The 22,825-nt window shown below is 45.8% G+C and overlaps 1 protein-coding gene across 5 annotated transcripts in view; it reads right to left on the reverse strand.

Annotated features, from left to right (window-relative positions):
• The window catches only part of PGPEP1 (pyroglutamyl-peptidase I), a 60,797-nt gene that overhangs the window by 20,017 nt on the left and 17,955 nt on the right, over positions 1-22,825 (reverse strand). For 3 of the 5 annotated variants that reach the window (XM_037885897.2, XM_043535682.1, XM_037885899.1), the window contains 2 exons: positions 22,015-22,247; positions 12,727-20,117 (listed from right to left, as the gene is read on the reverse strand). In XM_037885897.2, the coding sequence (XP_037741825.2) occupies positions 19,925-20,117; positions 22,015-22,247 (426 nt within the window). In that variant the 3' untranslated portion in view covers positions 12,727-19,924. Of the gene's footprint in view, positions 1-10,364; positions 10,748-12,726; positions 20,118-22,014; positions 22,248-22,825 lie in introns of those variants that run through there. The other 2 variants (XM_043535680.1, XM_043535681.1) reach the window with 2 other exon arrangements.

Consider the following 22,825-nt stretch of genomic DNA (forward strand, 5'->3'; position numbering starts at 1 on the left):
GTACTTCCCCATTAAATGAAACATAAGCCAGCCATCCACCGTCACTAAACAAACCATTAGCATGTAAAGCAGTTCATGCACTTCGCCAGCGGTTCCAACGTGGTGGCAGACCCAGGAGAGCAGAACGTCATTCTTCTAGCCTTCGCTCCCATCATGTGCACAGGGCACCTTTCTGCCTTGAGTGCTTCTAGGAGACACGCACCTGCCAGCCTTCGGAGGTACCAGCTCCGTGGCTGGACAAGGAGCTTATTCCTGGAACCTCCGTGCAGAAGAGACCTGTCTGAATCATAGAATATCAGGGTGGGAAGGGACCTCAGGGGTCATCTAGTCCAACCCCCTGCTCAAAGCAGGACCAATCCCCAATATTTGCCCCAGATCCCTAAATGGCCCCCTCAAGGATTGAACTCACAACCCTGAGTTTAGCAGGCCAATCCTCAAACCATTGAGCTATTCCTCCCCCGTGGCCGGCTTCTGAACATTCCCGACAGCCCGAGGCCACACAGGAGAGCTCAGCCCTGGAACAGTGACTGCGACAGCTGGCAGGAGGGGACCAGAAGAGCAATGGTTGGAAGCCCGCACCAAAGCCATGCCACACTCAGCAAGCCGCTCGGATGAGGAGGAAAAGCAGAGAAACCTGGTCATCCCTGAAGCTGGGAACCTCCCTCATTGCAGCCACATGCCCCAGCACGAAGGTGCGAAGGGTGCTAGCTGGAGAGGATCACTGGGCCCGGGAGGTTTGGCCACCGCTCCATTCCCACAGTCACCAGCAGAGCAGTCGGGAAGCCCTGCAAGATGGAGACATTCCAGCAAATAGACTCCCCAAAGACAATGGGAGCCTGGACTCCCTTGATTTCGTGGGTAACCCTTCTGCCAGGGGTGAGAGCAAGGGCTGGGTCAATACCTAGGGGTTCCTCTTAACACCCAACACAGCCAGCTTGAACCCCAGCCAGTGACCTGGGAAAGGAGCCTCTCCCCCAGCACCTCACAGAGATGATACCGCCCCTCGCACAAGCACCGAGGACAGGTGCAACACAATAAAGGTCTTATTCAAAGGGAAAAGGGGCCCCAGCGGTGATCTGGGAATACACCACAACACTCAAAAGCACGTGACCCCAGGCAAACAAACACCCACCCCACAGCACGCTGGGCAGTGCCCTCTGCCTCAGTTTCTCACCTTGCGGGGTGAAAATCCAACAAACGAATGTCCCTCAACACACCACTCCCCAGAGCAAAGCCTCTGCTGCTGACCCTCTGCCCCGGGCGGTCTCTGCCACCGCCAGTCTGAGGTTCCACGCCGAACCCAGCTCTCAGGGAGAGGGGAACCCTGCCGCCGGTGCAGCTTCTGGCTGGCCTTTTGCTGCAACGCGATCCCCACAGAAGGCCCAGGGCGAAGCCCCCAGACCTGCTCAGCCAGGGAGTTCAGCTCAGGAGAACTGGGCTCTGCTGCGGGGGCAGCTGAACTCGCTGAGTAGCCCAGTTCAGCTGCCCTTTGCTTGTACAATGAGACCAACATTTCATTAGCCCGCATGCGAGTAGGAGAGTACTGGGAACTCAGCACCAGCCGACACTGATCCTTTGGGCTCATCTGCTGGGCACTAGGCAGGGCAGGCGTGTCTATGCGGACAGAGCCTGTTCTGGAAGTCTTAATACCCCCCGCTGGTCATTAGCCATCGGGGGAGAGCTCATGCAGATGCTGCGTATCCATGCAACGAACCGGGCCCTCAGCATGCTCCAGGCTCAGCGGGGACCCTGAGTTGTCAGAATAGGAGGCGGCAGCCCGAGCTGGGAAGCGTCTGTGGGTTCATGTGCTGGGGACTTGCAGCTGGCTCTTGCATTGTGCGCAGTTAAAAAGGTTTGGAAGAGCAGGAACCGGCCACGGGGCCACCTAGAGGCACCAACTGGGCTTCACACGGCTCCTTCTGAACTTTGACCGCCATTGGGTTTCTTCCGGCTGGAAACGGTCTCGTAAGAGGAGACTGTCTAGTCCCATCGTCACCTGTCTCCAGCTTCTCCCCACTTGCCCCGTGACACACCAGAGCTGCAGGAAAGTCTCCAGGGAGGAGGCGGGGGCAAGAGAGGTGGGGAGGGGTGCAGCATCTGCGAAGCAAAGGGTCGCGGCCTGCAGTGGAAGGTGCATGTATTCAGTAGAAACGTTTGCTCCAGCGCCAGCTATTTGCTGTAGTTTCAGTGAGAGGAACGTTATTTTCTCTGACTCTTGGGGAGGTTACACAACTGGCCTCAGAGCATTTATTCAAAGCCTGCATCCGAGTGCCTCAGGCCTAGCAGGCAAGATGCATCTCTGACAGCGGGATATATGGATGAGCATCCACACACAGAGATCTTAGGCTATGGCATTGTCTCTCAAGGGAAAAGATAGGGCCCAGGAAGTTTAAAACCAGGCTGGACGAAGCCAAGGGAAGCCGTAATGCAGAGCTGTGCATGGACTTGCAGAGGAACTAGACCACCTACAAGACCTTTCGCAGCTCAAATGTCCATGATCTAGGACTTCAAAGGCCTCTTTGGACTCATTTCTGAAAGCGTGAAAGGAAAGAAAATAGAAAATGAAGGGACTATGCCCCATGTTTGTATTGACCGGGCAGAGAACTTGGGGTCACATCAGTGGGCATTTTGCCTGCAAGACCACCAGAACTGGGCACTGAAGGCAGACGTACTCTACTGCGCTTGTCTGCACTCCCTCCCCCGTGAGAGCCGCGCCTGATGGACAGAATTCAGATGGAAGCCCACCCTTGCACTTTAGCAGCACGGACACACTTTAACGCATACTCAACGTGATGCCCTAAAGAATATTCTAAACCCCAGGCTCATGGGGCATCACCCTACCTCCTCCTGAGGAAGGATGTTTCAGTCGAGGAATAAAGCCGTTTTCATGTAATGCTTGAAGCCAAAAGTAGTGAGGCGAGTAACATACAAGAAAGTCCACGCTGCCAAGAGGCAGGAAGACTGTGCTTTGCCTAACAAGACCCCAGATAAGCCTCATGGGCTAGACGCAACTTGGCAGTTTTCTTGGTCTTTTACTGTCCTGTGGATTAATTTACTGGAGGTTGCTTTAGCAGATTCCCTAACTATAATTCTTCTTTAAAACCCCCACAAATTAAAGAACATCTGAGTCTGCAAACTGGTTAGTCTCCTTCACTGCTTGTGAACAGACTAGCAAAGGGTAGAGAGGCCCTGCCCTCTGCCCTCTTGCATAAAGCCGAGAAGAAAGCAGGGGGTGTTTTCACCTTCTGTCCAGAACTATGCGTGAAGAATTAAGGTTTGAGAAACAGAACATTTCTTCCTCCTTTGCCAGCTTGGGAGACAGTTACACTGGAGGTTTTTCTAGCACTTGCTCAGTCATAATGAATCTCCACAATGGAATCCTTGCTGACCTTTAGGCAGTTCTAAAGCAACCAAACAAGATGAATCAAAGTGGGTGCTAAACAGTTTTGTTCCTGCTGCAGCAGGAATCTGTCTGCTTTCTTTTCCTTTCCAGCAGGTTGACAGCGTTTGTCCAAGACAAAGCTTACGCTTTTTCCAAGTGGAACATTTCTCACTTAACCGCACTAGCCATCAAAGAAATTAACTGTACAGTAACCCCCAGCATTCCAGGTCCGTGCAATGCAGAGGAGCATGCTTGAGCTTCCAACCACCAAAAATAGAAATCTTGTCTAATGTGTCCCCTCAGCTGCTGCCTGAAACCCCTTTCTGCTATTAACTCCTTCACACGGGAAGTCTCTTGCAGCCACGGTCAGCAGCGAACATCCTTCCTGGGCTCTGACTTCGGCCAGGACTGCACCAGAAGGGGTGCTGCGCTGTGCCAGCCCATCCTTAGGATATGCTGTTACAGGAGGCCTTCACTCCCCATCCCCAGGTGTTACTCCTTTTGGGCCTGAGCAGTTAGCCAGCACTGGGGGTGGGGGTGTCTTACAGGCTAGAAGTGGACGCTGGAACAGGTGTTCATTGTATGCAATCTGATTTACTTCCAAAGAATGCATACAAAGGCCTGATTTCTGCTGTGTTCAGGGAAAGTAGACAGCAGGACCCAGGTTCAAGCCCCTTTCCAGCCAGCCCTTTACCCGAAAGGTCTCTCAGAGTCTTCCCTAGTGGTCTCTTTAGCTTGCCCCTTTCACAGATACACAGCCACCCCAATCTCCCCCGTCCCTAGTTATCTGCCATCACGGCCCAGCCACTGCCCAGGCTTGCCAGGCTGGGCCGGTCTTGAGCGGAGGTTTCCATTGGTTCGGCTATCCGTCAGGAAACAAAGAGACAGTTAATGAGTCTCTCCCTTGGCTGGAACGGCTGGTGCTTCGTAGAATCATCGGCCCACGCAGCCTCCAGCGCTGCTCAGCATAACAAGTCGTCACTCTCATCCCATCTCCCCAAGGATCTGGCAATGCTGAGAGCCCCCCACAGCTGGCTGGAGAGCAGCTGACAAACGCAGCCCAGGCAAGGCCCGGCTGATTGGGATAGGGACGCACTGCCCATTCTAGCCCTCCTTCCATTGACCGTGCTGACACTCCCCCATTTGTCGAACTGGTACGAAGTCTCAGGACTCTGTCTGACCTGGCACATAGCCTAGATCAGCGGTTCTCAACAACTGGTCCCCGGCCTGGCGCCGGTCCCAGAGACCTCCGGGACACGTTTGGGAAGGCAGCGAGCCAGTCCCTGGTATCAAAAAAGTTGAGGGACACTGGCCTGGACAACCACACCGCATCTGTGGAGAAAGGTCATTGTCCACCTCTGACCCTCTAGGAAAGGCTGCCCCTCCCTCCCAGACAAGGACCTGGCCCTAGCAATCCATCATCGCCAGGTCCCTGTAGCACTGTCTGGGGCCAAAGGTGGAAGCCAGGCAGAGGCTCCGGATCATGCAGAACATGGCAGCCAGCCCATCCCCTTGATGGGAGATGCTGCCATGAACACACAGGCTGGGTGCCAGTCTGCTTCCAGGGCCTGGGCCAGATCTCCCAGAGCCATCAGCAGGCCAGCACCCAGCTACCTCAGCAGCCAGGGCACGCCCAAGGTGGCCGCGCTCCTTTGGGACGACGCAGAGCTCAATGCCCAGGAGTAAGCATGAGAAAGCCAGAGAAACTGCTCTCGGTCACGGCAGCTCGACTGCAGAACCAGCTCCCAGGGGAGGTCAGCACGGCCCAGAGACCGACCACCTGCTGGCCGTGCTGCAGGTCCCTACCAGGAAGCTTGCCCCCTGGAGCCAGAACAGTGGGAGACGGGAGGAAGGGAACAAGACAACTAGCGCACGTCACAAAGCGCCGCCTGCTTTGCCTGGGAAGGGATGAGAGCAGAAGACTCGAAGTCAGCCGGGCTCCCGGCCACGAGGATCTATTTACCTACAAGCACTTGGCCACTACGGTCATGCTGCCGTTGGAAAACCCAGCGACAGCCTCAACCGCCGCTGGCAACGCAAGGGAGAGCTGTGGTGCTTTGGACCAGTCCTGTGGGATATTTTTATTGGGTCGGTAACCCAGCATCGCGGGTGCAGAGATCACCAACTGTAGCCTCACGTGCAACAGCAGGGTCCCTTGGGATGAGCAGAGGATGGAGCCAGGAGCGGAGTCTCTGCATTTCCAGCAGGATTAGCCCAAGGTGACATACTGCGTCTATTCTGCAGCGCGTACACACACAGCTTACCCATTTCCATGGCTGTGTTCCGCTACTGAACAGCATTGCCTGGTTCATTTCTATGCAGAGACTCCAGTCCAGAGCAGACTGGGTAGCTTTGGGCAGGGATTTTCAAAGAAGGGAGGCACCTAAACCCCACAGAATTGAGTGGGAACTCAGTGCATAACTCCCTTAGGCTCCTATGAAATCCCAGCATGGACCCCATGGGCTGGCATACCCTCTCCATCCCCACCTGACAACAACAGGACAATCCATGACGTTTGAATATTGACTCCTGGAAAACACACAGATAATCATCTCATTCTAAATCCAGTCTGACTGATTAATAACACAGCTGTTCAAGGCTACATGTCAAGTAAGACTGGGGGGATCCAACCCAACAGCCAGGGAACAATATAACCCATCATCGACCGCAGTCCTTGCGGCTGTACCAAGAGGTGATGCAGAGTGAGGGAGCTGGCACTGCCAGGGGGCATGCTGTCTCTTTTCTAGATGTAACAAGAGCGCTCCAGTCCCCAGCGACATCAGGCTGGCACCCTTCCACCAGCAAGAAATTCACTGGAAAGAATCAGACTCCATTCAGAAGTTGGAGCCGACAAAGAGCGTACCCTTAAGTACCAGGGCGGAGACAGAGACACGCGCCTGCAGAGGGGTGAAGTATTTATCTTTCAGAGAGGACAGGAGCCAGACAATGAAGGTACCTCAGCGGCGTCAGGAAAGTAATGAACAGGCTGTTGAAATGTCACTGCACAGAGCCAAGGAAGAGGCAGAAGTGGGAAATGTACAGTCAAAGCCTGTCTCCCAGGGATGAGCTCAGGAACACTCAGCCCCCTGGAACAGGAAGCAAATACCAGGAATTCCTTTCCAGTGCTTCAAAATCTGTCAGTCATCTGGCTGAGCAAGGGATGGGGCCAGAGCCAGTGGCCTGTGAAACAGGACTGGCTTGCTAGGAGTGAACAGCACTTCAAGCACTTGCAGGCTGAACTCTGTTCCCTGAGGCATGTGCACACACATACCTCCAGGAACAGGTTTACCAGAAGCTGGGGACCCAAGAAGGCAGGAAATTCCAGCCATTCCCAACTCCAGATCCTATAGCTGCATTTGCCTTATTGAAGTCTGGGGAGCCCTTCTCTTACATTGCAAAGAGGGTTTGCACCCTTTGCCTAAGGTCAGCTTTGACTTGCAAGCCAGTGGAGTTTAATAAATAAACCCTCCTCAATAAAAACCCTCAGCTAACAGAATAAAATCCAGCAGGAACCAATGTGCAAGTTCTCCCACTAACTCCCTGCACCTGCTGTCTAGAAATCTACTCAGGATGCACTCCAAAAATCCAGGTAGTTTCCCAGCTAGATGCCCATCTTTATTGGCTTGCTCTTGGGTCACCTCCTTCCTCAAAAAAGTATTCTGACTGCAATCTGACCTTATCAGATCTAGTACTGGGACATCATTCCAGAAGCAACACCTTGCAGGAGTGACTTATCACTTTATCAAGTAATTTAATTAGAGTGATCTCTGTGTATGCACAAGTTAATCATAGGTTTTAGAGTAGCAGCCATGTTAGTCTGTATTCGCAAAAAGAAAAGGAGTACTAGTGGCACCTTACAGTGTGTATGGTAACACCCATTGTTTCATGTTCTGTGTGTATATAAATCTCACTGTATTTTCCACTGAATGCATCCGATGAAGTGAGCTGTAGCTCACGAAAGCTTATGCTCAAATAAATAAGTTAATCATAGAGTACCAGGGTTGGAAGGGACCTCAGGAGGTATCTAGTTCAACTCCCTGCTCAAAGCAGGACCAATCCCCAATTTTTGCCTCAGATCCCGAATGGCCCCCCTCAAGGATTGACCTGGGTTTAGCAGGCCATTCCTCAAACCACTGACCTATCCCTCCCCCCTCTACAGACTAGAGTTGGAAGATGGTTGAAGGATCATTGCAAGATGGCCGTGAAGGATAAGAAAAAGTGTTTTAAACTTTGACAAGCAACACTCCAACAGCAGGATTTTCAGAAGTATTCAAAAAAGTCAAAAAACATAGCCAAGAAAGAGGAGGCATCTGCTAAGACTAACGCCATGGAAGGCTTATACGCCCATCTTGAAATGATTGGCAAAGACCCGCGATGGAAACTAAAGACACTGGTAAGATCAAAGTAGAAATACATTACCCAATTGGAACCAGTGGAGAAGTTACTCTGAAAGGTTTCTGAATGAGGAGACTCCAAGAGAACCATGCTGTAGGAGAAAACCAAACAAGGGTCTGATGAGGTCAGTCCTAGAAGCAGCAGGGAGGCATTAAACAATGAGAAATAAGAAAGCTCTCAGCCCCAATGGCATACCAGAAGAAGTACCTGGAGCAAATAGGTGTGAAGATATTGAGACAACTGCCTGGTCGCCTCATGAGGCATGAGAAGATGCCTACAGAAAGATATTGGTATTAATGTGCTCTAAGAGAAAAGGAGATGTACAAGGTTGTGGTAACTACTGCAGCATTAAACTCATACACCACACAACAAAGATCTGGGAGAAAGTTATTGATAAGACTATGAAGAGAAATAAAGGTCAGCGACAATCAGTTTGGATTTGTGCCAGGCATGGCAACAACAGACGCTATCTTTGCATTAAGATGGCTTGGGGGGCGAGGGGGAACAGAAAAGAAAACTCTGCACATGGTATTCATCGACCTTGGGAAGACTCTTGACCACGTTCCAAAATAAATCTGGTGGTGCATGAGAAAGATTTCTGAAGACATCTCAGACTCATCCAGGACATATGCAAGGGAGGTATATTACCACAGGTTGAAGGCCATGTGGAGACACTGAACAGGTTTTAGTAAGGCTTGGCACATGCTGATGCTCAATGCACTTACAGAAAACATCCAGAGAGTGGCACCATGGCTGCGTGCTTTTTGCAGAGGTGTTCATGGGGGAAAGCAAGGAGGAAGTAGAAGATGATTTCAAGATGGAAGTGCACACTTGAAAGAAATGGGCATGACAATCAGCAGAACTAAATTAGTATATGGTCTGCAGATTTGAGGATACCTTGCAGAGAGACTAGACTAAATTTTGCGGGCCAGCCATTCCAAAGGTAGAGAAATTCCAATAACTGTGTTTGATAGTACAGGATAATGGTGAACTCAAACTTATAAGCAGAACTGGAAAGGCATGGACTAAAAAGGGAGAGAAGTGAGAAGAATGATCTGCGATAGAGAATGCCTATCACACTGACAAGATCTACAAGACAGTAATTAGGCCTGCACTTTTGTATGGCTCCAAATGCTGGGCACTGAGAGACAGGAGCAGATCTTGAATACAGTGGAAATGAAAGTGTTAAGATGGATGCTTGGAGTTACAAGGATGGACCATGCTCAGAATGAATGAGTCGGGAAGTGTGACAGTGGTACCAGCTGTGGAAAAGCTGAGGGAATCCAGGTTTAGATGGTTTGGGTATGTGAAAAGAAGATCGGAAGAGCATATAGAAAACAGGGTGTTAAACTTAGAAGTGGAGGGTAAAAGAAGGGTTGGAAGACTCAAATCTAGATGGATGGACAGCGTACCAACATGTGTGAGTAGCTGTGGAGTTGCTGAGGCACTGCTTCGAGACAGACCGGAATGGAGGAAGATTTGAAGAGCTGACCCCATATAGATAGGACTAAAGCTAGAAGAAGCAGCTGCAAACTAGTGATTTCCTCTCCAGAGCACTCCCAGTAACCCAAGTATTTGGAGGAAACTGCTGACATTCTCCATTACCTACTCTTTCACTTGCAGCAAGGGGAAGTAACTTGAATGAGTTCATCATATATTGTCCAAGGCGGTTTGTCATCAGCAACCCACAAGAAGAGACCAGACTGGAAGCACCTAAAAGGTATGTCACTAACAGAAGTAATACAGGCAAATGGGTAACCTCAAGACATCTCAGAAAGAGATGTGGATAGAATTAAAACAAAGTGACCTAGTGCAAGTAGTTTGAGAGACTCTAAAGGGAACTTCAAAAGATGGATATTTTTATGTGCCATTTTCCCAGCCCCAAACACGCTCATTTTTAGCTGTTGATCTCAAACTGCTTTACAAAGGAAGGTGAGCATCATTAACCCATTGTACATATGGGGAAACTGAGGCACAGGCAGGGCAAGGGACTTGCCCAAAGTCATGCAGCAAGTAAATGGCAGAATAGAGCCCAGACCTGACACCCACCAGGAGTGGAGACATATGTGAAATTCCACTGTCTGTATAAATGAAGCGCATACCAGCCCAGAGGCTGATGTGTCACTTTTTCATAGATCTTGCAAAAGGAAGAGGCAAAGTTAGTCAGGCTGCTAAGAAAGGCACGTGTAGGTTCATTGGTACTCGGTTCTTCCATAGCACCTTTTATCCAAGGACCTCAGGGTGTCAGACAAAGGAACCCTTGCAACACTCTTGAGAGGTAGTTAAATCTGCTTCCCATGTTACAGAGAGAGGTCACCATGGCAGGGAGAGAGAGACCTGTCCAGGGCCAGAGAGCTAGGGAGAGAACCTACAAATCTTAGCTTCTTACCTGCTGTAACCACAGCTCCTCTACATTGAGGCATTGGCACGCACAGGGAAGTCCTAGCAGACTCACCAGGGCTAACCTAGTAACCCTGACCAGCACTAGGATTTGCCTGTGCAGGGACAGAAGAAGTGATGTTCCCAATTGCTTCTAGTTTCTTGTGGTAACAGATCTGCACTGACTATGCCTATTCATCACCACCACCTGGCTCTTATCTTCAGATCTCAAAATGCTGTACAAAAGGTAGTCAGCATTCGTCACAGGGATCTTCGTAATAGCTAGAGATTTTTCCAGCTTATGACGTTCTTCAGGCTGAAAGCAGTTCGCTTTCCAGACAAAACGTGGTAGCCCTTGCATTCCTCCCCATGCCTGTGCTGTGTTACCGGAAGAAAAAGGCACTGCTGTCATGGATTCCTGGGAAAAAAAGCGATTTTCACATAGTTGGATGGTTCAGTCTGGTGAGTGACCCACCCTGTTCTCCAGTCAGGCCAGCAGAGCCTGCTTAGATCGACCACAGGCTGGACGTAGGCAGCATTAGCTTGTTTTAAAACACAGAGCTCGGATCTGGTGCATAGACAGCTTTCCAGTTAATGGGACTTCAAAACTAGCACAGAGTGGGGAGGTTCCAGCACCTGTGCCTAACCTGCATCCCTGGATTAGCTGTACGTTAGCACCATCTAGTGACTTTATCACAACATACAAGCTATCAACGCTGGGTCTACAGATTAAAACCCTCCTCCCCGTCCGCCCACCAAAAGCCTCCACCGTTTCGCGGCAGCTCCACATGCAGCTGCAACGGTGGCAACACTTGCATGGATCAGCTGTAGTGTTGACTGCCATGTTGTCGAACGCTGCTCAGATCAGGCCACAGAGGTAAGAAGGTTGGTGCCCTGTCTACAATAATGCTCCCACAGCTGGTGTGGCTTTAGTTGGAATCAAGAGCAGAGCTCAGGGCAGGCAAGGTTTAAAGGAGGATCTGCCCATTTGGTCACCTGGAGTCCTCAAAGTTTCCAGCGTTAGCTGTTTGTTTTCAAGAGGCAGTTGGAGTCCATGGGCAATTGGAGGTAGGCATCTAACCAATCGTTTTATGAGCATCTGCAGTACCATAGTTCTTCTAACAGGCTATGCAGCCTCCACAAAGGTGTTACTCCAGGACTAGTTTGTCAGATCAAGTACTCTGGAAAAAACCTGACCAAAAATTATAGCAAACCAACGACCAACCCACCCGCTATGGCGGCTTCTCAGATTTTGGTAAACTCATTGTGAAGAATTTGAAGCCCAAAGTAAGAGCCATATTTAAATTCACTGTGTCTAGTTTTTAGTCATGCCTATTTCTTGAATGCATGCTTTGCAGTATACTCTTAAATTCAGCTTAAGAAAAGGTCTGTGGTTGATGGGATGAGCTGGAGGTGTGTCTCCTTAGAAGTTTCACACACTGCGTATTATTTTGGGATGGTCCCACACTTTAATTTCAGACAGGAGTTAAAAAGGCAACATTGACGCAAATCCCTTTTTCTCCAGTTTCCTGCCACATTAATGCTACTGAATTCATTTTGTGAAGCTCTTTGAACCCTGGCAGACAGGGGATATGGCTGGCCTTTGTGTATCCTCTCTAAATATCTGTCTAGATATGCTAGACAGGGTGTCTAATGTTACATTCAGTGGTATTCTTTGACGTGCAGAACATTATCTAGGTATTTATACTGCACTCACCATGAGAGGTTTACAGGAAGATGGGAACTAACAGGTGCTCAGTGGAGATTAGTTGTATTGGTAGATATAGCTAAGAGGGGTCAGGGTGTGTTTGTTTAAAACATTATCCTAGGAAAACTAAGGCAGAGAGATGAATCTTCATCTTTGGGCCAAAGATGGAGATTTGTGGACGTTCCAAACTTGAGGAAGGAAGCTCCAAAAACCTTGGGTCAGCTGCCAAAAAGCCTCCATCAAGTCATTGCCTTGTAAACAAACAATTCTAATTGAATCAATACATCACATCAGTTGCATAACTGGATGTAATAACTAGAACCTCTGCCTATTGGTTCCTCGGATCATCAGTCACAGAGTGACACATTGCAAGTCTCGGGCTCAGAGAACTGTGCGACTAGATTTCGTCTGCTAAGATTTCATGCTTGCTACTCTTACCGTATTGATCCAGCTGCCAAACCTGTGCAAGAATCTTCATAACACTCCCCACTCCCCTGAGGGGAAGGACACTATGCTGGCAAGTGGCCACAAGAGGCATTTTAACGTTTAGAAAGTTGTAAACAATTTTTGCTATGTAACATGCCAGAACCATTTCTACAGATCCCCAGCTTTAGGTCCGATATCACTCCCTTGTAGACCAATGTAAGTTTTCTGAAAAGTCCTACATGACATAGCGCCTAGAACAATGGGGCGCAGACACTACTGTATACACAGAACGATACTTCCAAGCACTCTTCCCTGTAACACTGCACAAAAATCTAAGCTATGCAATGGAAGTTTAAAAACCAAAGTGACTCCAACCATACAAGAGGGCATCCCAGAGAAAGCTCCGGAAGCGTTTGTTAAAGAACACTACACAGCAAAGAATTAACTCGTTTTATTTACTTTTGAAATATCAGTTTTAAATTTTCAGTTACAGAGTCCAGTCTAGCAATGGCAAGCCGAAAGTGTGTTACTGTTTGGTCATTACAATACAGCCCTTTTGTGACACACTGGATTGTTTGGTTTTACAAGGCACTGCAAGAAAGTACTGAGAAAAACAGAAGCCACAACAAATGTATAACTGTAGTTCCAATAGATCTGATAAGCACACTTGGGGGAGAGACTTGGGGGGAAGATGTTTATCTGATCACAATTAACAGAGAAGGTTCAAAAGTGCTCATCTTGAAAGGCTGAGTGATGCTGCAAATGCATAAACAAGAGACATCTGGACAAGAGAACATGATCTGAAGAAATCTGACCAATAATTCTGCCAGTCTGCTGAAGACCAGTGAACAGCAAGAATGTTGTGTGTGCAAGTGCACTTATACCATGTAGTCTGCTCCCCCTCCCTAGGCCTGGATGTGTTCTGCGAAGGTCTTCGGAGCTCAGGTCAATGCAGAACTTCTACAGAATGTACTCAGATAAAGGGGACACAGACAGGTGGTCAGTGGTTTCTCCCAGTTACAGGTGTCCAGTCTTGCCTCTTCCCTCTGCACCCACGTGCAAATGGCTCATCTATCCCCATGCACCAATAGGCTGCATCCCCAGGGAGCAAAGCCCAAGAAAAGGCACTCCCTGTTTAATCAAAGTTCATACAGGCATTTCAATAAGCTGGTGCAATACAAGATCTGAGCCTGTATTTAAACAGCCCAGCGTTTAACTTCAGGGCAGCGTATAATTTCATTTCCCATATTTAATTCTTGTCTACAGCAAGACACCTTGCATTTCATTTTGTTTTAAAATATTTCTTTAAATAGAAGCAGTCTCCATGTTTCCATAGGGAGCGGAATTAAGCCCAAGAGTATCCTGTGGGTTTAATTTTTTTGGATATAGCTTTGTTTCTGCTGTGGAGATTCAGTGAAACTGCTGTTTATTTTTATGCTGATAATACAGTTCTTTACTATGTCAAGCTGCAAATACTAGTTTTGAAAGGAAAAAGGATATTTCTTCACTGCAAAATGTTAGTTAGGATTTCTGGTAAATGCAATGTAACACACTCCACAAGATTTTTATTAGGGGTGTGTGAGTGTGTAATGAGCGATTAGGGGTACTTGATGCAAGCTTTTCAATAAAGTTTTGAAAATATAACAAAACCCAGAATAAGCTAAATTGAATGAAGCCCTATCAAACTGCCCCCCCCCCCGGATTTTACTGTAAACCAGCTTTCTACAAACCAGAAGTGAAACAGTCAAAGGCGCTTGGAGGGAAGCTGCTCTATGGAAGCCTATTTGAGAAACACAAATTGATTTAGAGCTATTGTGAATTCAGCTACAACATCCTTGTTGCAGAAGGATTCCTAAAACTGAGAAAAACTGAACTCCATATGTGAATATAACACCAACGTGCCTGTTACTCTCCATTACGTTGCGCCTGGACAGGTGGTTTTTAAACACTGCAACTAACTCTTAAGGGAGCCCAATACTGTATCACAAAAATGCATGGTTAGAAAGACTAAACACACTTATGCTACAATTTAGAACTGATTCACAGGTCACCAGTGGGCTGGTGGTGACAGAATACACTCAGGTCGGGAGTTTATTTTGTGGGATAGTTCCTCTTTCACACAAGGCTGTCACCTGCCAGATTAATCGCTCTTTCCCACCTAACCTTTCCCCACTTGGGGTCCAGCCAGGTCTTCGCCCAGCGCTTTCTTTATACAGTTCATATCTGGCTATGCCTGCGTGTAATGTTTCACTGAATTACATGTTCAGACACTGAGGATTATTGGTGTTCTATCACATTTAGGAGATTACAATTTTTTTTTTTAAACTTTTCATTAAAAAAAAAAAAAAAAAAAAGATACCAGGAGGCTGTAGTATCAGCTAGAGCCCAGGCCTGGAAGCTCCTGGGTTCTTATCCCAGCTATACCATGGATTCGCTATGCGACCATGTCCAGGGTACTGTTTGCCAGTTGAGTGAGGCACAGAGAGGTTAACACCATGTGGAAGATTAGGCAGACAAAAAAAAAAAAAAAATACACATCACTGAAGTCTAAATGCTACATTTGGGACAATTTATAGTTCCCTACTTGACTTATTATAAGCCAAGCACTTACAGTACAAATCCTAAGGCGATACAGAGACGTTGTCATATATCAGACCTTGGCAGCAGCCAACACCCAATGCTTCAGAGGAAGAGCGACAACCCTCCACACTGTCATGCCACGCTGCATGGTGACAAATCCCTTCGACGCCAGCAAGCGGTCAGTTTAATCTTTATTATTCTGAGTTTACATGGTACCAGTGAAACTGGCCACAGAGCCAGCCCTACCAGCAGCAATGAATTGCAAACACTGAGCTGCATAAAGTGGTATTAATTTTTTTCATTCTAAATGTACTCCCTTTAATTTCACCAAGTCTTATAATTTTGAACCCCCTCAAGCAAGTCCCCTCCTTGTAAAATTGTTCTTTCCAGGCTAAATAATTCCAGTCTTTGCAGTCTCACATCACAACCCTGCTCAGTACCTCTAACCATCTTCATTACCTTTTTCAGTCTTTCCAGAGGAGGCAGCCAATGCTGGACAATACTCCACATAAATGAGAGCCATGGATATTTTCTTTTTTTCCATATATCACTCCTTTTCCAAATGCACTCAAACACAAATGGCTGCTGAGCCTTGGGTATTGGTCTTCACTAGTACACCCACAATGACTCCGAGTCCTTATTTTCAGAGAAGCCTTCAAGTTCAGAGTCAGTCAGCACTTCTCTTCCCTGAGAGATAATGGACATTACAGCGTTTTTATTCAAGCTTAATTTCTCCTGCCACTACGGTCACCAATCCCTGAATGAGTTTGAGCGCATCTGGAGTTTCTCAAAAATCGTCCATAGTTTTTATTAACTGAAGCAACTAAGTCTCATCCATAAGTGTCACCAACTCCTTACTCATTTCCTCCCACAAGCTGTGAGTAAGTACATAAAGACACACAAAAAACCTGATCTCTCAGTAAAACAAAATCCACTGAGCTCTCTCTCAGTTTCTCAGCAAAGTGTTAATAATACAGACAGTGCTGCAATGACTGTTACTAGAATTTCACACATTTTATAAGGTGTACTAGTTATAGGTATCAATTTTAAATTAACCCTCGTTTTTTTGTGTTTCCACATTGACTTGCTAGTTTGAAAAATTCTGTAGCTGGCAATGGATTTCCCAGGCAAAGTTCTATTTATTAATGAATTGAGGATGAAGCAGTCAGCAAATATTATCCAAGACAGTAACTAAAGTTTTTGACCATTTGTATGGTGTAATTCCAAACAAAATAGGTCTATATTAGGGAACACGAGTTAATGGGGTTAAAAAAAAATTCAGCAAAAAACCCACAAAAGTATTTAATTTAGGTCAGATTTAAACAAAATGAGTTTAATGTCACAATTAAAAAATCACTATACAAAACTTGGCTAATAAAGTGAGAAACCAACTCTTTAAAGAGGTGATCAACTACTTATTCTCAAAACAAAAGATAAAATAAATTATATTTTCTAGCAAATAAAACTGATCCCATGAAGCTTTATAAAAGCAGACTGTGAGGAAATGCAAACAATTAAAAACACTGCTCACAACAAAGCGAAGCGTATTAGTAGAAATAAGAACTTTGACACGGACATTCAGAGCTCCCATCCCACGCTCCCACTCTCAGAAATCAGTGAAGTTTTTCCCCTCAAAGAAGGATTGCGGGAAGGGACCCAAAACGCATTTCTGAAAGGGTGCCTGGCTGGGGAGACTCCACTGACTGAGCAAGCTAATCCTGAATGCAGTTTTATCCTCTAGAAGACACGTCCCTCCTACTTTCTCTGTTCACAGAACTGGACGCTCCTCCTTCCACAGTTTTATACAATATAACCCATTCCTAAACTCGAGTGGATTCCACCGAGCACGGTGCAGTACCAACACTAGTAGGGGCTCTGAGGCTGACCAACTCCACAAGGACTATCTGCACTCAGAGTTACAATTGAATGTTCAACAGGAAGACGCTGACAGTGTCCTATCTAGAACTGGAAACGCTGACCAAAATGAGACACAAAACTGGTCAACGATCCAGAGGATCGGGCCTGCTCGACTTCCCTTACTGAATTAGGAGGAACGTTCAGCAGACAGGTGGCCCACACAAGCAGATACCTGCCAAGATGAACCAATAAAAAAGTTTCTGTTTAGGGGCAGCCTCGTCTGTGACTTTCTGGGGACATGCACTACAAGGAACATGGGTTTGTTGATCTGCAGCCCTTTAGGAGACCATCCCATGGAGTTTTAACTCTATGGTCCTTCTCTCTCATTAAGCTGAGAAATTCTGCTTCCATTTTGTTCATAGCCAGGAATCTTTAAGTGGAAATTAAATGGTTTCAGAAATTATGTAAAAGTCAGCTGCTTTATTTAATGGAATATATGAATTCTCTCTTTTGAAGAGGTTCAACAGTTAAGATGCATTTTAGTGATCAGAACTGCTTACCAATAAAAGAGAAAACTACAAGATTACCTCCACTATTCACAAAAATGAGTAAAATCATCAATATTTAAACAAAATATTAAATATAATAAATTACTAAACTGGAAATTGTGATCTGACCTGCCTGCTGAAAGCCTGACAAAGTGCTACTCTGCATCTAATGCACATGAGAGACTGTACATTGACTTTTAAAGCAAGTTCTATCAGAAAAGCTGTGAAGAACACATGAAGCTATTTCCCCAGAAAACCAATCTTAAGTAACTCAAAAGTGTATCTGAAGATCTCCATGCACTAGCTTCCCAAGCAAAAGAGTGGCCTTAATGCAACTGCAGAAGTCTCCAACCTCTGGCATGCATTCAGATGCTAAGTGGTATTTTCTTTGTCACTACACTTCCTGGTGGGAAGTAGCAGTAAAGTGGCAGCTCTCATTGAGAGATACTGTAGTAGAACCGTTCATAATTAGAGAACTTAAAACATTAACAGATATTTCTAACAGGTTTCAAAACACAGTTTAATATCTATTTTAGTAAAAGTATTAGACTAGTCACATAAGTTCTTATTTAAATGGTTCCCTAAAAAGACATGCTAGCTAGGACCAATTTAACCATTACTTTTGTTGTGGCATTACGTACCTTTTACTTACATCACAATTTAGAGTCAAGGTCACATACTAGCAGTTCAAAGACCTTTTCGAATCTTGGCTAGAACAGAAGACCCATCTTGCCAAGTGCTGCCTTTGGAAATTTTGCAAGGCAAGCGACACTTCAGACCTAGCCTCAATGGCACAAATGAAATCATCTCACCAAAGAGAGGGCACATGGAGACCACCCAGAAATGCCCCTATGGAGTGAAATTTTAAAATACAAGTCTCAGTTTATACATGATGAGAAGGGCTTTCTTAAAAACTGATAGAATGGGGCCAGGCCCACAACACAGCTTGTGTGGAAAGTTTTGCTGCCCAAGAGGATGCTGCAGCTAGAATGGGGACATTATCTGCCCCGATGCGTCATGCCCCCTACAATTGGTTTTGAGACTAGAACAGACCAGTCAGAAAGTGCATGTTTGCTACCACTGGGGTGAGTGACCCCGGCAGAGAACCCTGGGTCCTGATTTTCCTAGTGTAGATAGATTACAATTGGTTTGCACTGGTGTAGATAATGGCCAAAAAGGTAAGGCAGTGAAGAAAGACTCGTTTTCTCCTGGCTGTAGGCCACTAAAGGAATTATGTTACTTTCGCTGGGAACTGAGCCATGGGACTTGAAACCAGAGCTGCAGGAGAGTCTCTTTGCAGCAGGAACCACTGTGTGTGTGTGTGTGTGTGTGTGTACAGCACCTAGCCCAGTGGAGCCCCATGGGGGCCCCAAAGGCAATATAGATAATAATGGAAGCCGTGGTACCTTCTGGTCATTCCTTCCCGGTGCCCCAGGAGAAGCACAAACAGAGCTCAGCGCAGGAGTAAACAAGATAATTGCAACTCTGGGTCTGCACTAAGGGTGGCATTGGGTGAGGCTGAGTGCCTGCTAGCTGTGGGGTGGGGTTGCCTTTCATTCACATTTTAGCATATTTATGTCTATCGCACTAGGAACCTTTTAGAGCACACCAGCAGGGTCTTCAAGGGACAGCTGGAGCACAAGCCACTAGACGTCCTTCTTCCAATCCCTAAACAGAACAGACATTTACAATAAAATAAAATAAAAAAAAGTACAGAGTTGGTTTTAAGGTATGGGGGTGGGTAAGTTCTAGCATTGAGGTTCTGGGAAAAGAGACCCCTGTGGAAACAGTGGTCACTAGCAAAGCTTTTCCAACCGCTATACGTTTTATTTTATACACATATGAAACGATGTGTTTCGTAAAGGAGGTATATGGTTAGTCTGAGCAAGGAAGGTGGTATTAAGAGCACAATAAAAATAGTTTTTCGGAACTATTTGGTGCGGGTTGGGTGTCTTCCACATACAAAAAGCCATCCCCTCTTTGTACCTCAAGTGCTTCCCATCAAATCAAAACCATGTACCCCTTCTGTTTGCAGCACTATTAAAGTCTTAACAGACGTCCACACTAATGCACTGGTATTTTAGAACTGGCAAAAAGATTCAGTGTCCCTCTAAAACAATTATAAATGACTCCCCATCCCGAACAAGAACTGTTTAAAATATAAGCCCAAGATAAGCCCAATCTTCTATGCCAACTGCTTATAGCTATAATTTTACATTAAAACCTTTTTTTTTTTAAAATCAGCAAATCTTTTAAATTAAGGACTTCTAATTAGAAGGTGGTATCATCAATTCCCTGCACATGAACTCTGATTCCAGGTGTAAACCTTTTCATCTGCACTGTATTAGACTGCTCAATAGCTGTCACTTGATTTACAGATATCCTCTGTAGAAAACAGCACACATTTTTCAGCCACTTCAGGAAATAAGTAGTTACAGGTGGTTTAAAAGAAAGACTTGAAATCCTTTCTTGCTTAAGATGAAATTCACACAGGAAGAAAAGAATGTCACAGAATTGCTGGAAGTGGAATTAACTTTCATTCTGAAGTCGCTGATTCTTTGTCTGTACATTTCAGACAGGCTGCTTCCCCAGTACTTAGTAGTGGGGAATATTGTGGAAGTGCAACAGTAGTAGGACTTTTGCCCAGCTTCAGTGTTCATGGCGACAATTGATTTTGCCTTCAGAATGCTCCAAAACATCAAGCATTTCTTCTATGATAGCCTGTAGTGCCCGACCCAGCTGTTCTGCAGTATATGGTTTTCCCAGTGGAGGCACGTGAACAAATGCAGACCTGCCATGGCTCTGGTATAAGGATGTATAGTAAGTGAAATCACAGAGATATCTGTAATTAAAAAAAGTTTGTTTAGTGATAAGCAACAAGTACTGTGAGCAAATGGATACTGTGAGCACTAATGGCTTCTGGTGATTAGCAATGGAAAGCGGCTACAGGAGAAGAATGGTTACATTAACCCTGTATTGGCTTCAGTTATTGTCTCGGCAGCAGCCAAACAGGTTTCAGAGCCTTTCATGTCATTCCGATGCCAGCTGTTCTAAAAAAAACCAAATAACTTCTCCCCAGACAACAAGACATCACTTTTGTAGTTGCTTTACCTGAAGAGCATTGAGGAGATGGCCTTTATTAAGATAGTGGGATGTCATAAGGACCAAAGACCCAATTCTCTGCTGTCCTACACCTTGTGTAGTTACTTACAGCTGTGCACAGTGGGTTAGAATGGTGCCAACTGAGAAAGACACATGCATGGAAATAAGGCTGGCTCAAGAGGCATAGTTGATTGCTAACTTCAGTGTAACACTTTAGAATTAAGTAATAATTTCATAGAAAGGATTAAAGCATTCCTCTGCACTGCAGACAATCTGTTCCTAAGCATTTATGTGGCCTCAGTGTTCTATTTTAGACAACTGATGGACATGAGCAAAATTAGCATGTTTCTAATTAAGGAAGACAGAAGTGCCCGCAAGCGCTTCAGTCTAACATATGTATCTTCGACACCCCTGGGCAGCAAGGCTGTTCCCCATTTGGGGGATGGGGATCTGTGGTACAGACAGACTAAGGGACTTGCCTAAGCTCACATGGGAAGCCTGTGGCAGAAGAGGGTACTGAATTCATGTCCCACAAATTCCAGGCTAGAGCCCTACACTCCAGAACATCCCTTCCTTTGGAACACTTTTAAACAAGGAGGGGAAAACGTGCAAAAATTGAAGAGTTTATAGCTTTGCTTTCTGTAACGAAAGCTGAAGTGGAGAATATCAAAATGCAGATAAAGATAAAGCTGCAGATATTTCAGAAAGTCATTTCAAACAAATATTTCAGCAGTTCTCTGAATACATTGTTAAAATGAAGGAGTTATTTTTGCTATTCTGGGAAAAAGTCATGACAATGTTTAACAGTAAAGCAAAACCACACGATAGCTGTTTCTGCTGCAGCCAGATTGCATTTTTGGTTTAACCCAGTTTCAGAAACTCTACTCCCCCAATAAGAACACTGAATTATCTAACTGGACTTCCAGGAAACACAAGGTAAGTGCCCCCAAAACATCCCACAGACAAAAAAACCCAGCTGTGATAAGAGCCTTCGGTTGCATCCAACATGTCTGGCTACTACAACATTTTAATGCGTCTCAGTTCCAGGCCCGGGGCTTTGTTTGGTCTGTGAACAGTGGATAATATTCTGGTTTAAACCTAGGGATAACAACTGTTGCAAGATCTCCAGATAAACATTCTTCTTGTTTTCTATTGTGGTGTTAATGAAAGAGAAACTAAGTCCAGTTCCGATGCTTCACACAAAACTGTTAAAATGAAGTTAAGGTTGAGAGCGCATATCAGTATTTTACCCTAAATTACATTACAATGATGTTTCAATTATAAACCTAGGAAATTCAGAGTTAAGGTTAAAACTTTAAATGCAGACACATTCAGATACGGAAATACAATTAGGGCATCTGAACAACCTTACCTCTGTCTTCTAGTGACACCGTGTACTAACCATAGGCTTAGGAGTATGACATTTTCTCTTCATAGTCCCAGATTAAATTAAATTCATTTTAAAAGACAAATTAGGATTTCTTTCCCCACCCCCACTCCCTGGGTGAAGGGATGGAAGTGCTGACCCCATTAAAAGTGAGAGGCCCAGAAACGCTGTCATCCCCATTAGTTTAGCACAAATGGAACATACACCGCAGCATGAATCGGTTTCACTACTGATCATTATGATCCCGTACCTGCCAGCATCCTTGGATATAGTAACCGTGACATCAAGTCCCAACGTTGAGACTCTCTTGCAAACTGCATCCATGTCAATAATTGAATCGATGCATTCTGGGCCACCTTCTACACAACACTGAGAGCCTGGGCAGAAACGGCAGTTGTCCAAGCCTTTGTATCCTACGTTATGCCCACATTTTTCCAGTGTTACGGTTGTAGCCATACCTGATACACCCACATGAACCACCAACTGCAAAGAAAAAAAACCCAAAACAAATTAGTTAGCTAAAATTGGTGGTGGGAGGGAAGAGGAGAGGGGGGAAGACAGTAACCCCGGGGGCATTCTAATGCTATGCTGATGGGGCCACATTAAAACCTAGAGAGTTCCAGTAGAACCTCAGAGTTGCAAACACCAGAGTTGCAAACTGACCAGTCAACCACGCATTTTGTTTGAAACCAGAAGTATGTAATCAAGCAGCAGCAGATACCGCCTTGCCCCCACCCCCCAAAAAACCACCAAATATAGTACTGTGTTAAATGTAAACTACTAAAAAAACGGGAACGTTTAAAAAAAAGATTTGACAAAGTAAGGAAACTGTTTCTGTGCTTGCTTCATTTAAATTAAGATGGTTAAAAGCAGCATTTTTCTTCTGTACAGTAAAGTTTCAAAGTGGTATTCAGTCAATGTTCAGATGTAAACTTTTGAAAGAACCATAATGTTGTGATCAGAGTTATGACAACCTCCATTCCCGAGGTGTTCGTAACTCTGAGGTTCTACTGTAGTTCATAAGCCAATGAAGTCTTGGGTCCAATGTGAAACGGATTCTA

This window comes from Chelonia mydas, chromosome 25, assembly GCF_015237465.2.
Source record: "Chelonia mydas isolate rCheMyd1 chromosome 25, rCheMyd1.pri.v2, whole genome shotgun sequence".
NCBI lineage: Eukaryota > Metazoa > Chordata > Testudines > Cheloniidae > Chelonia > Chelonia mydas.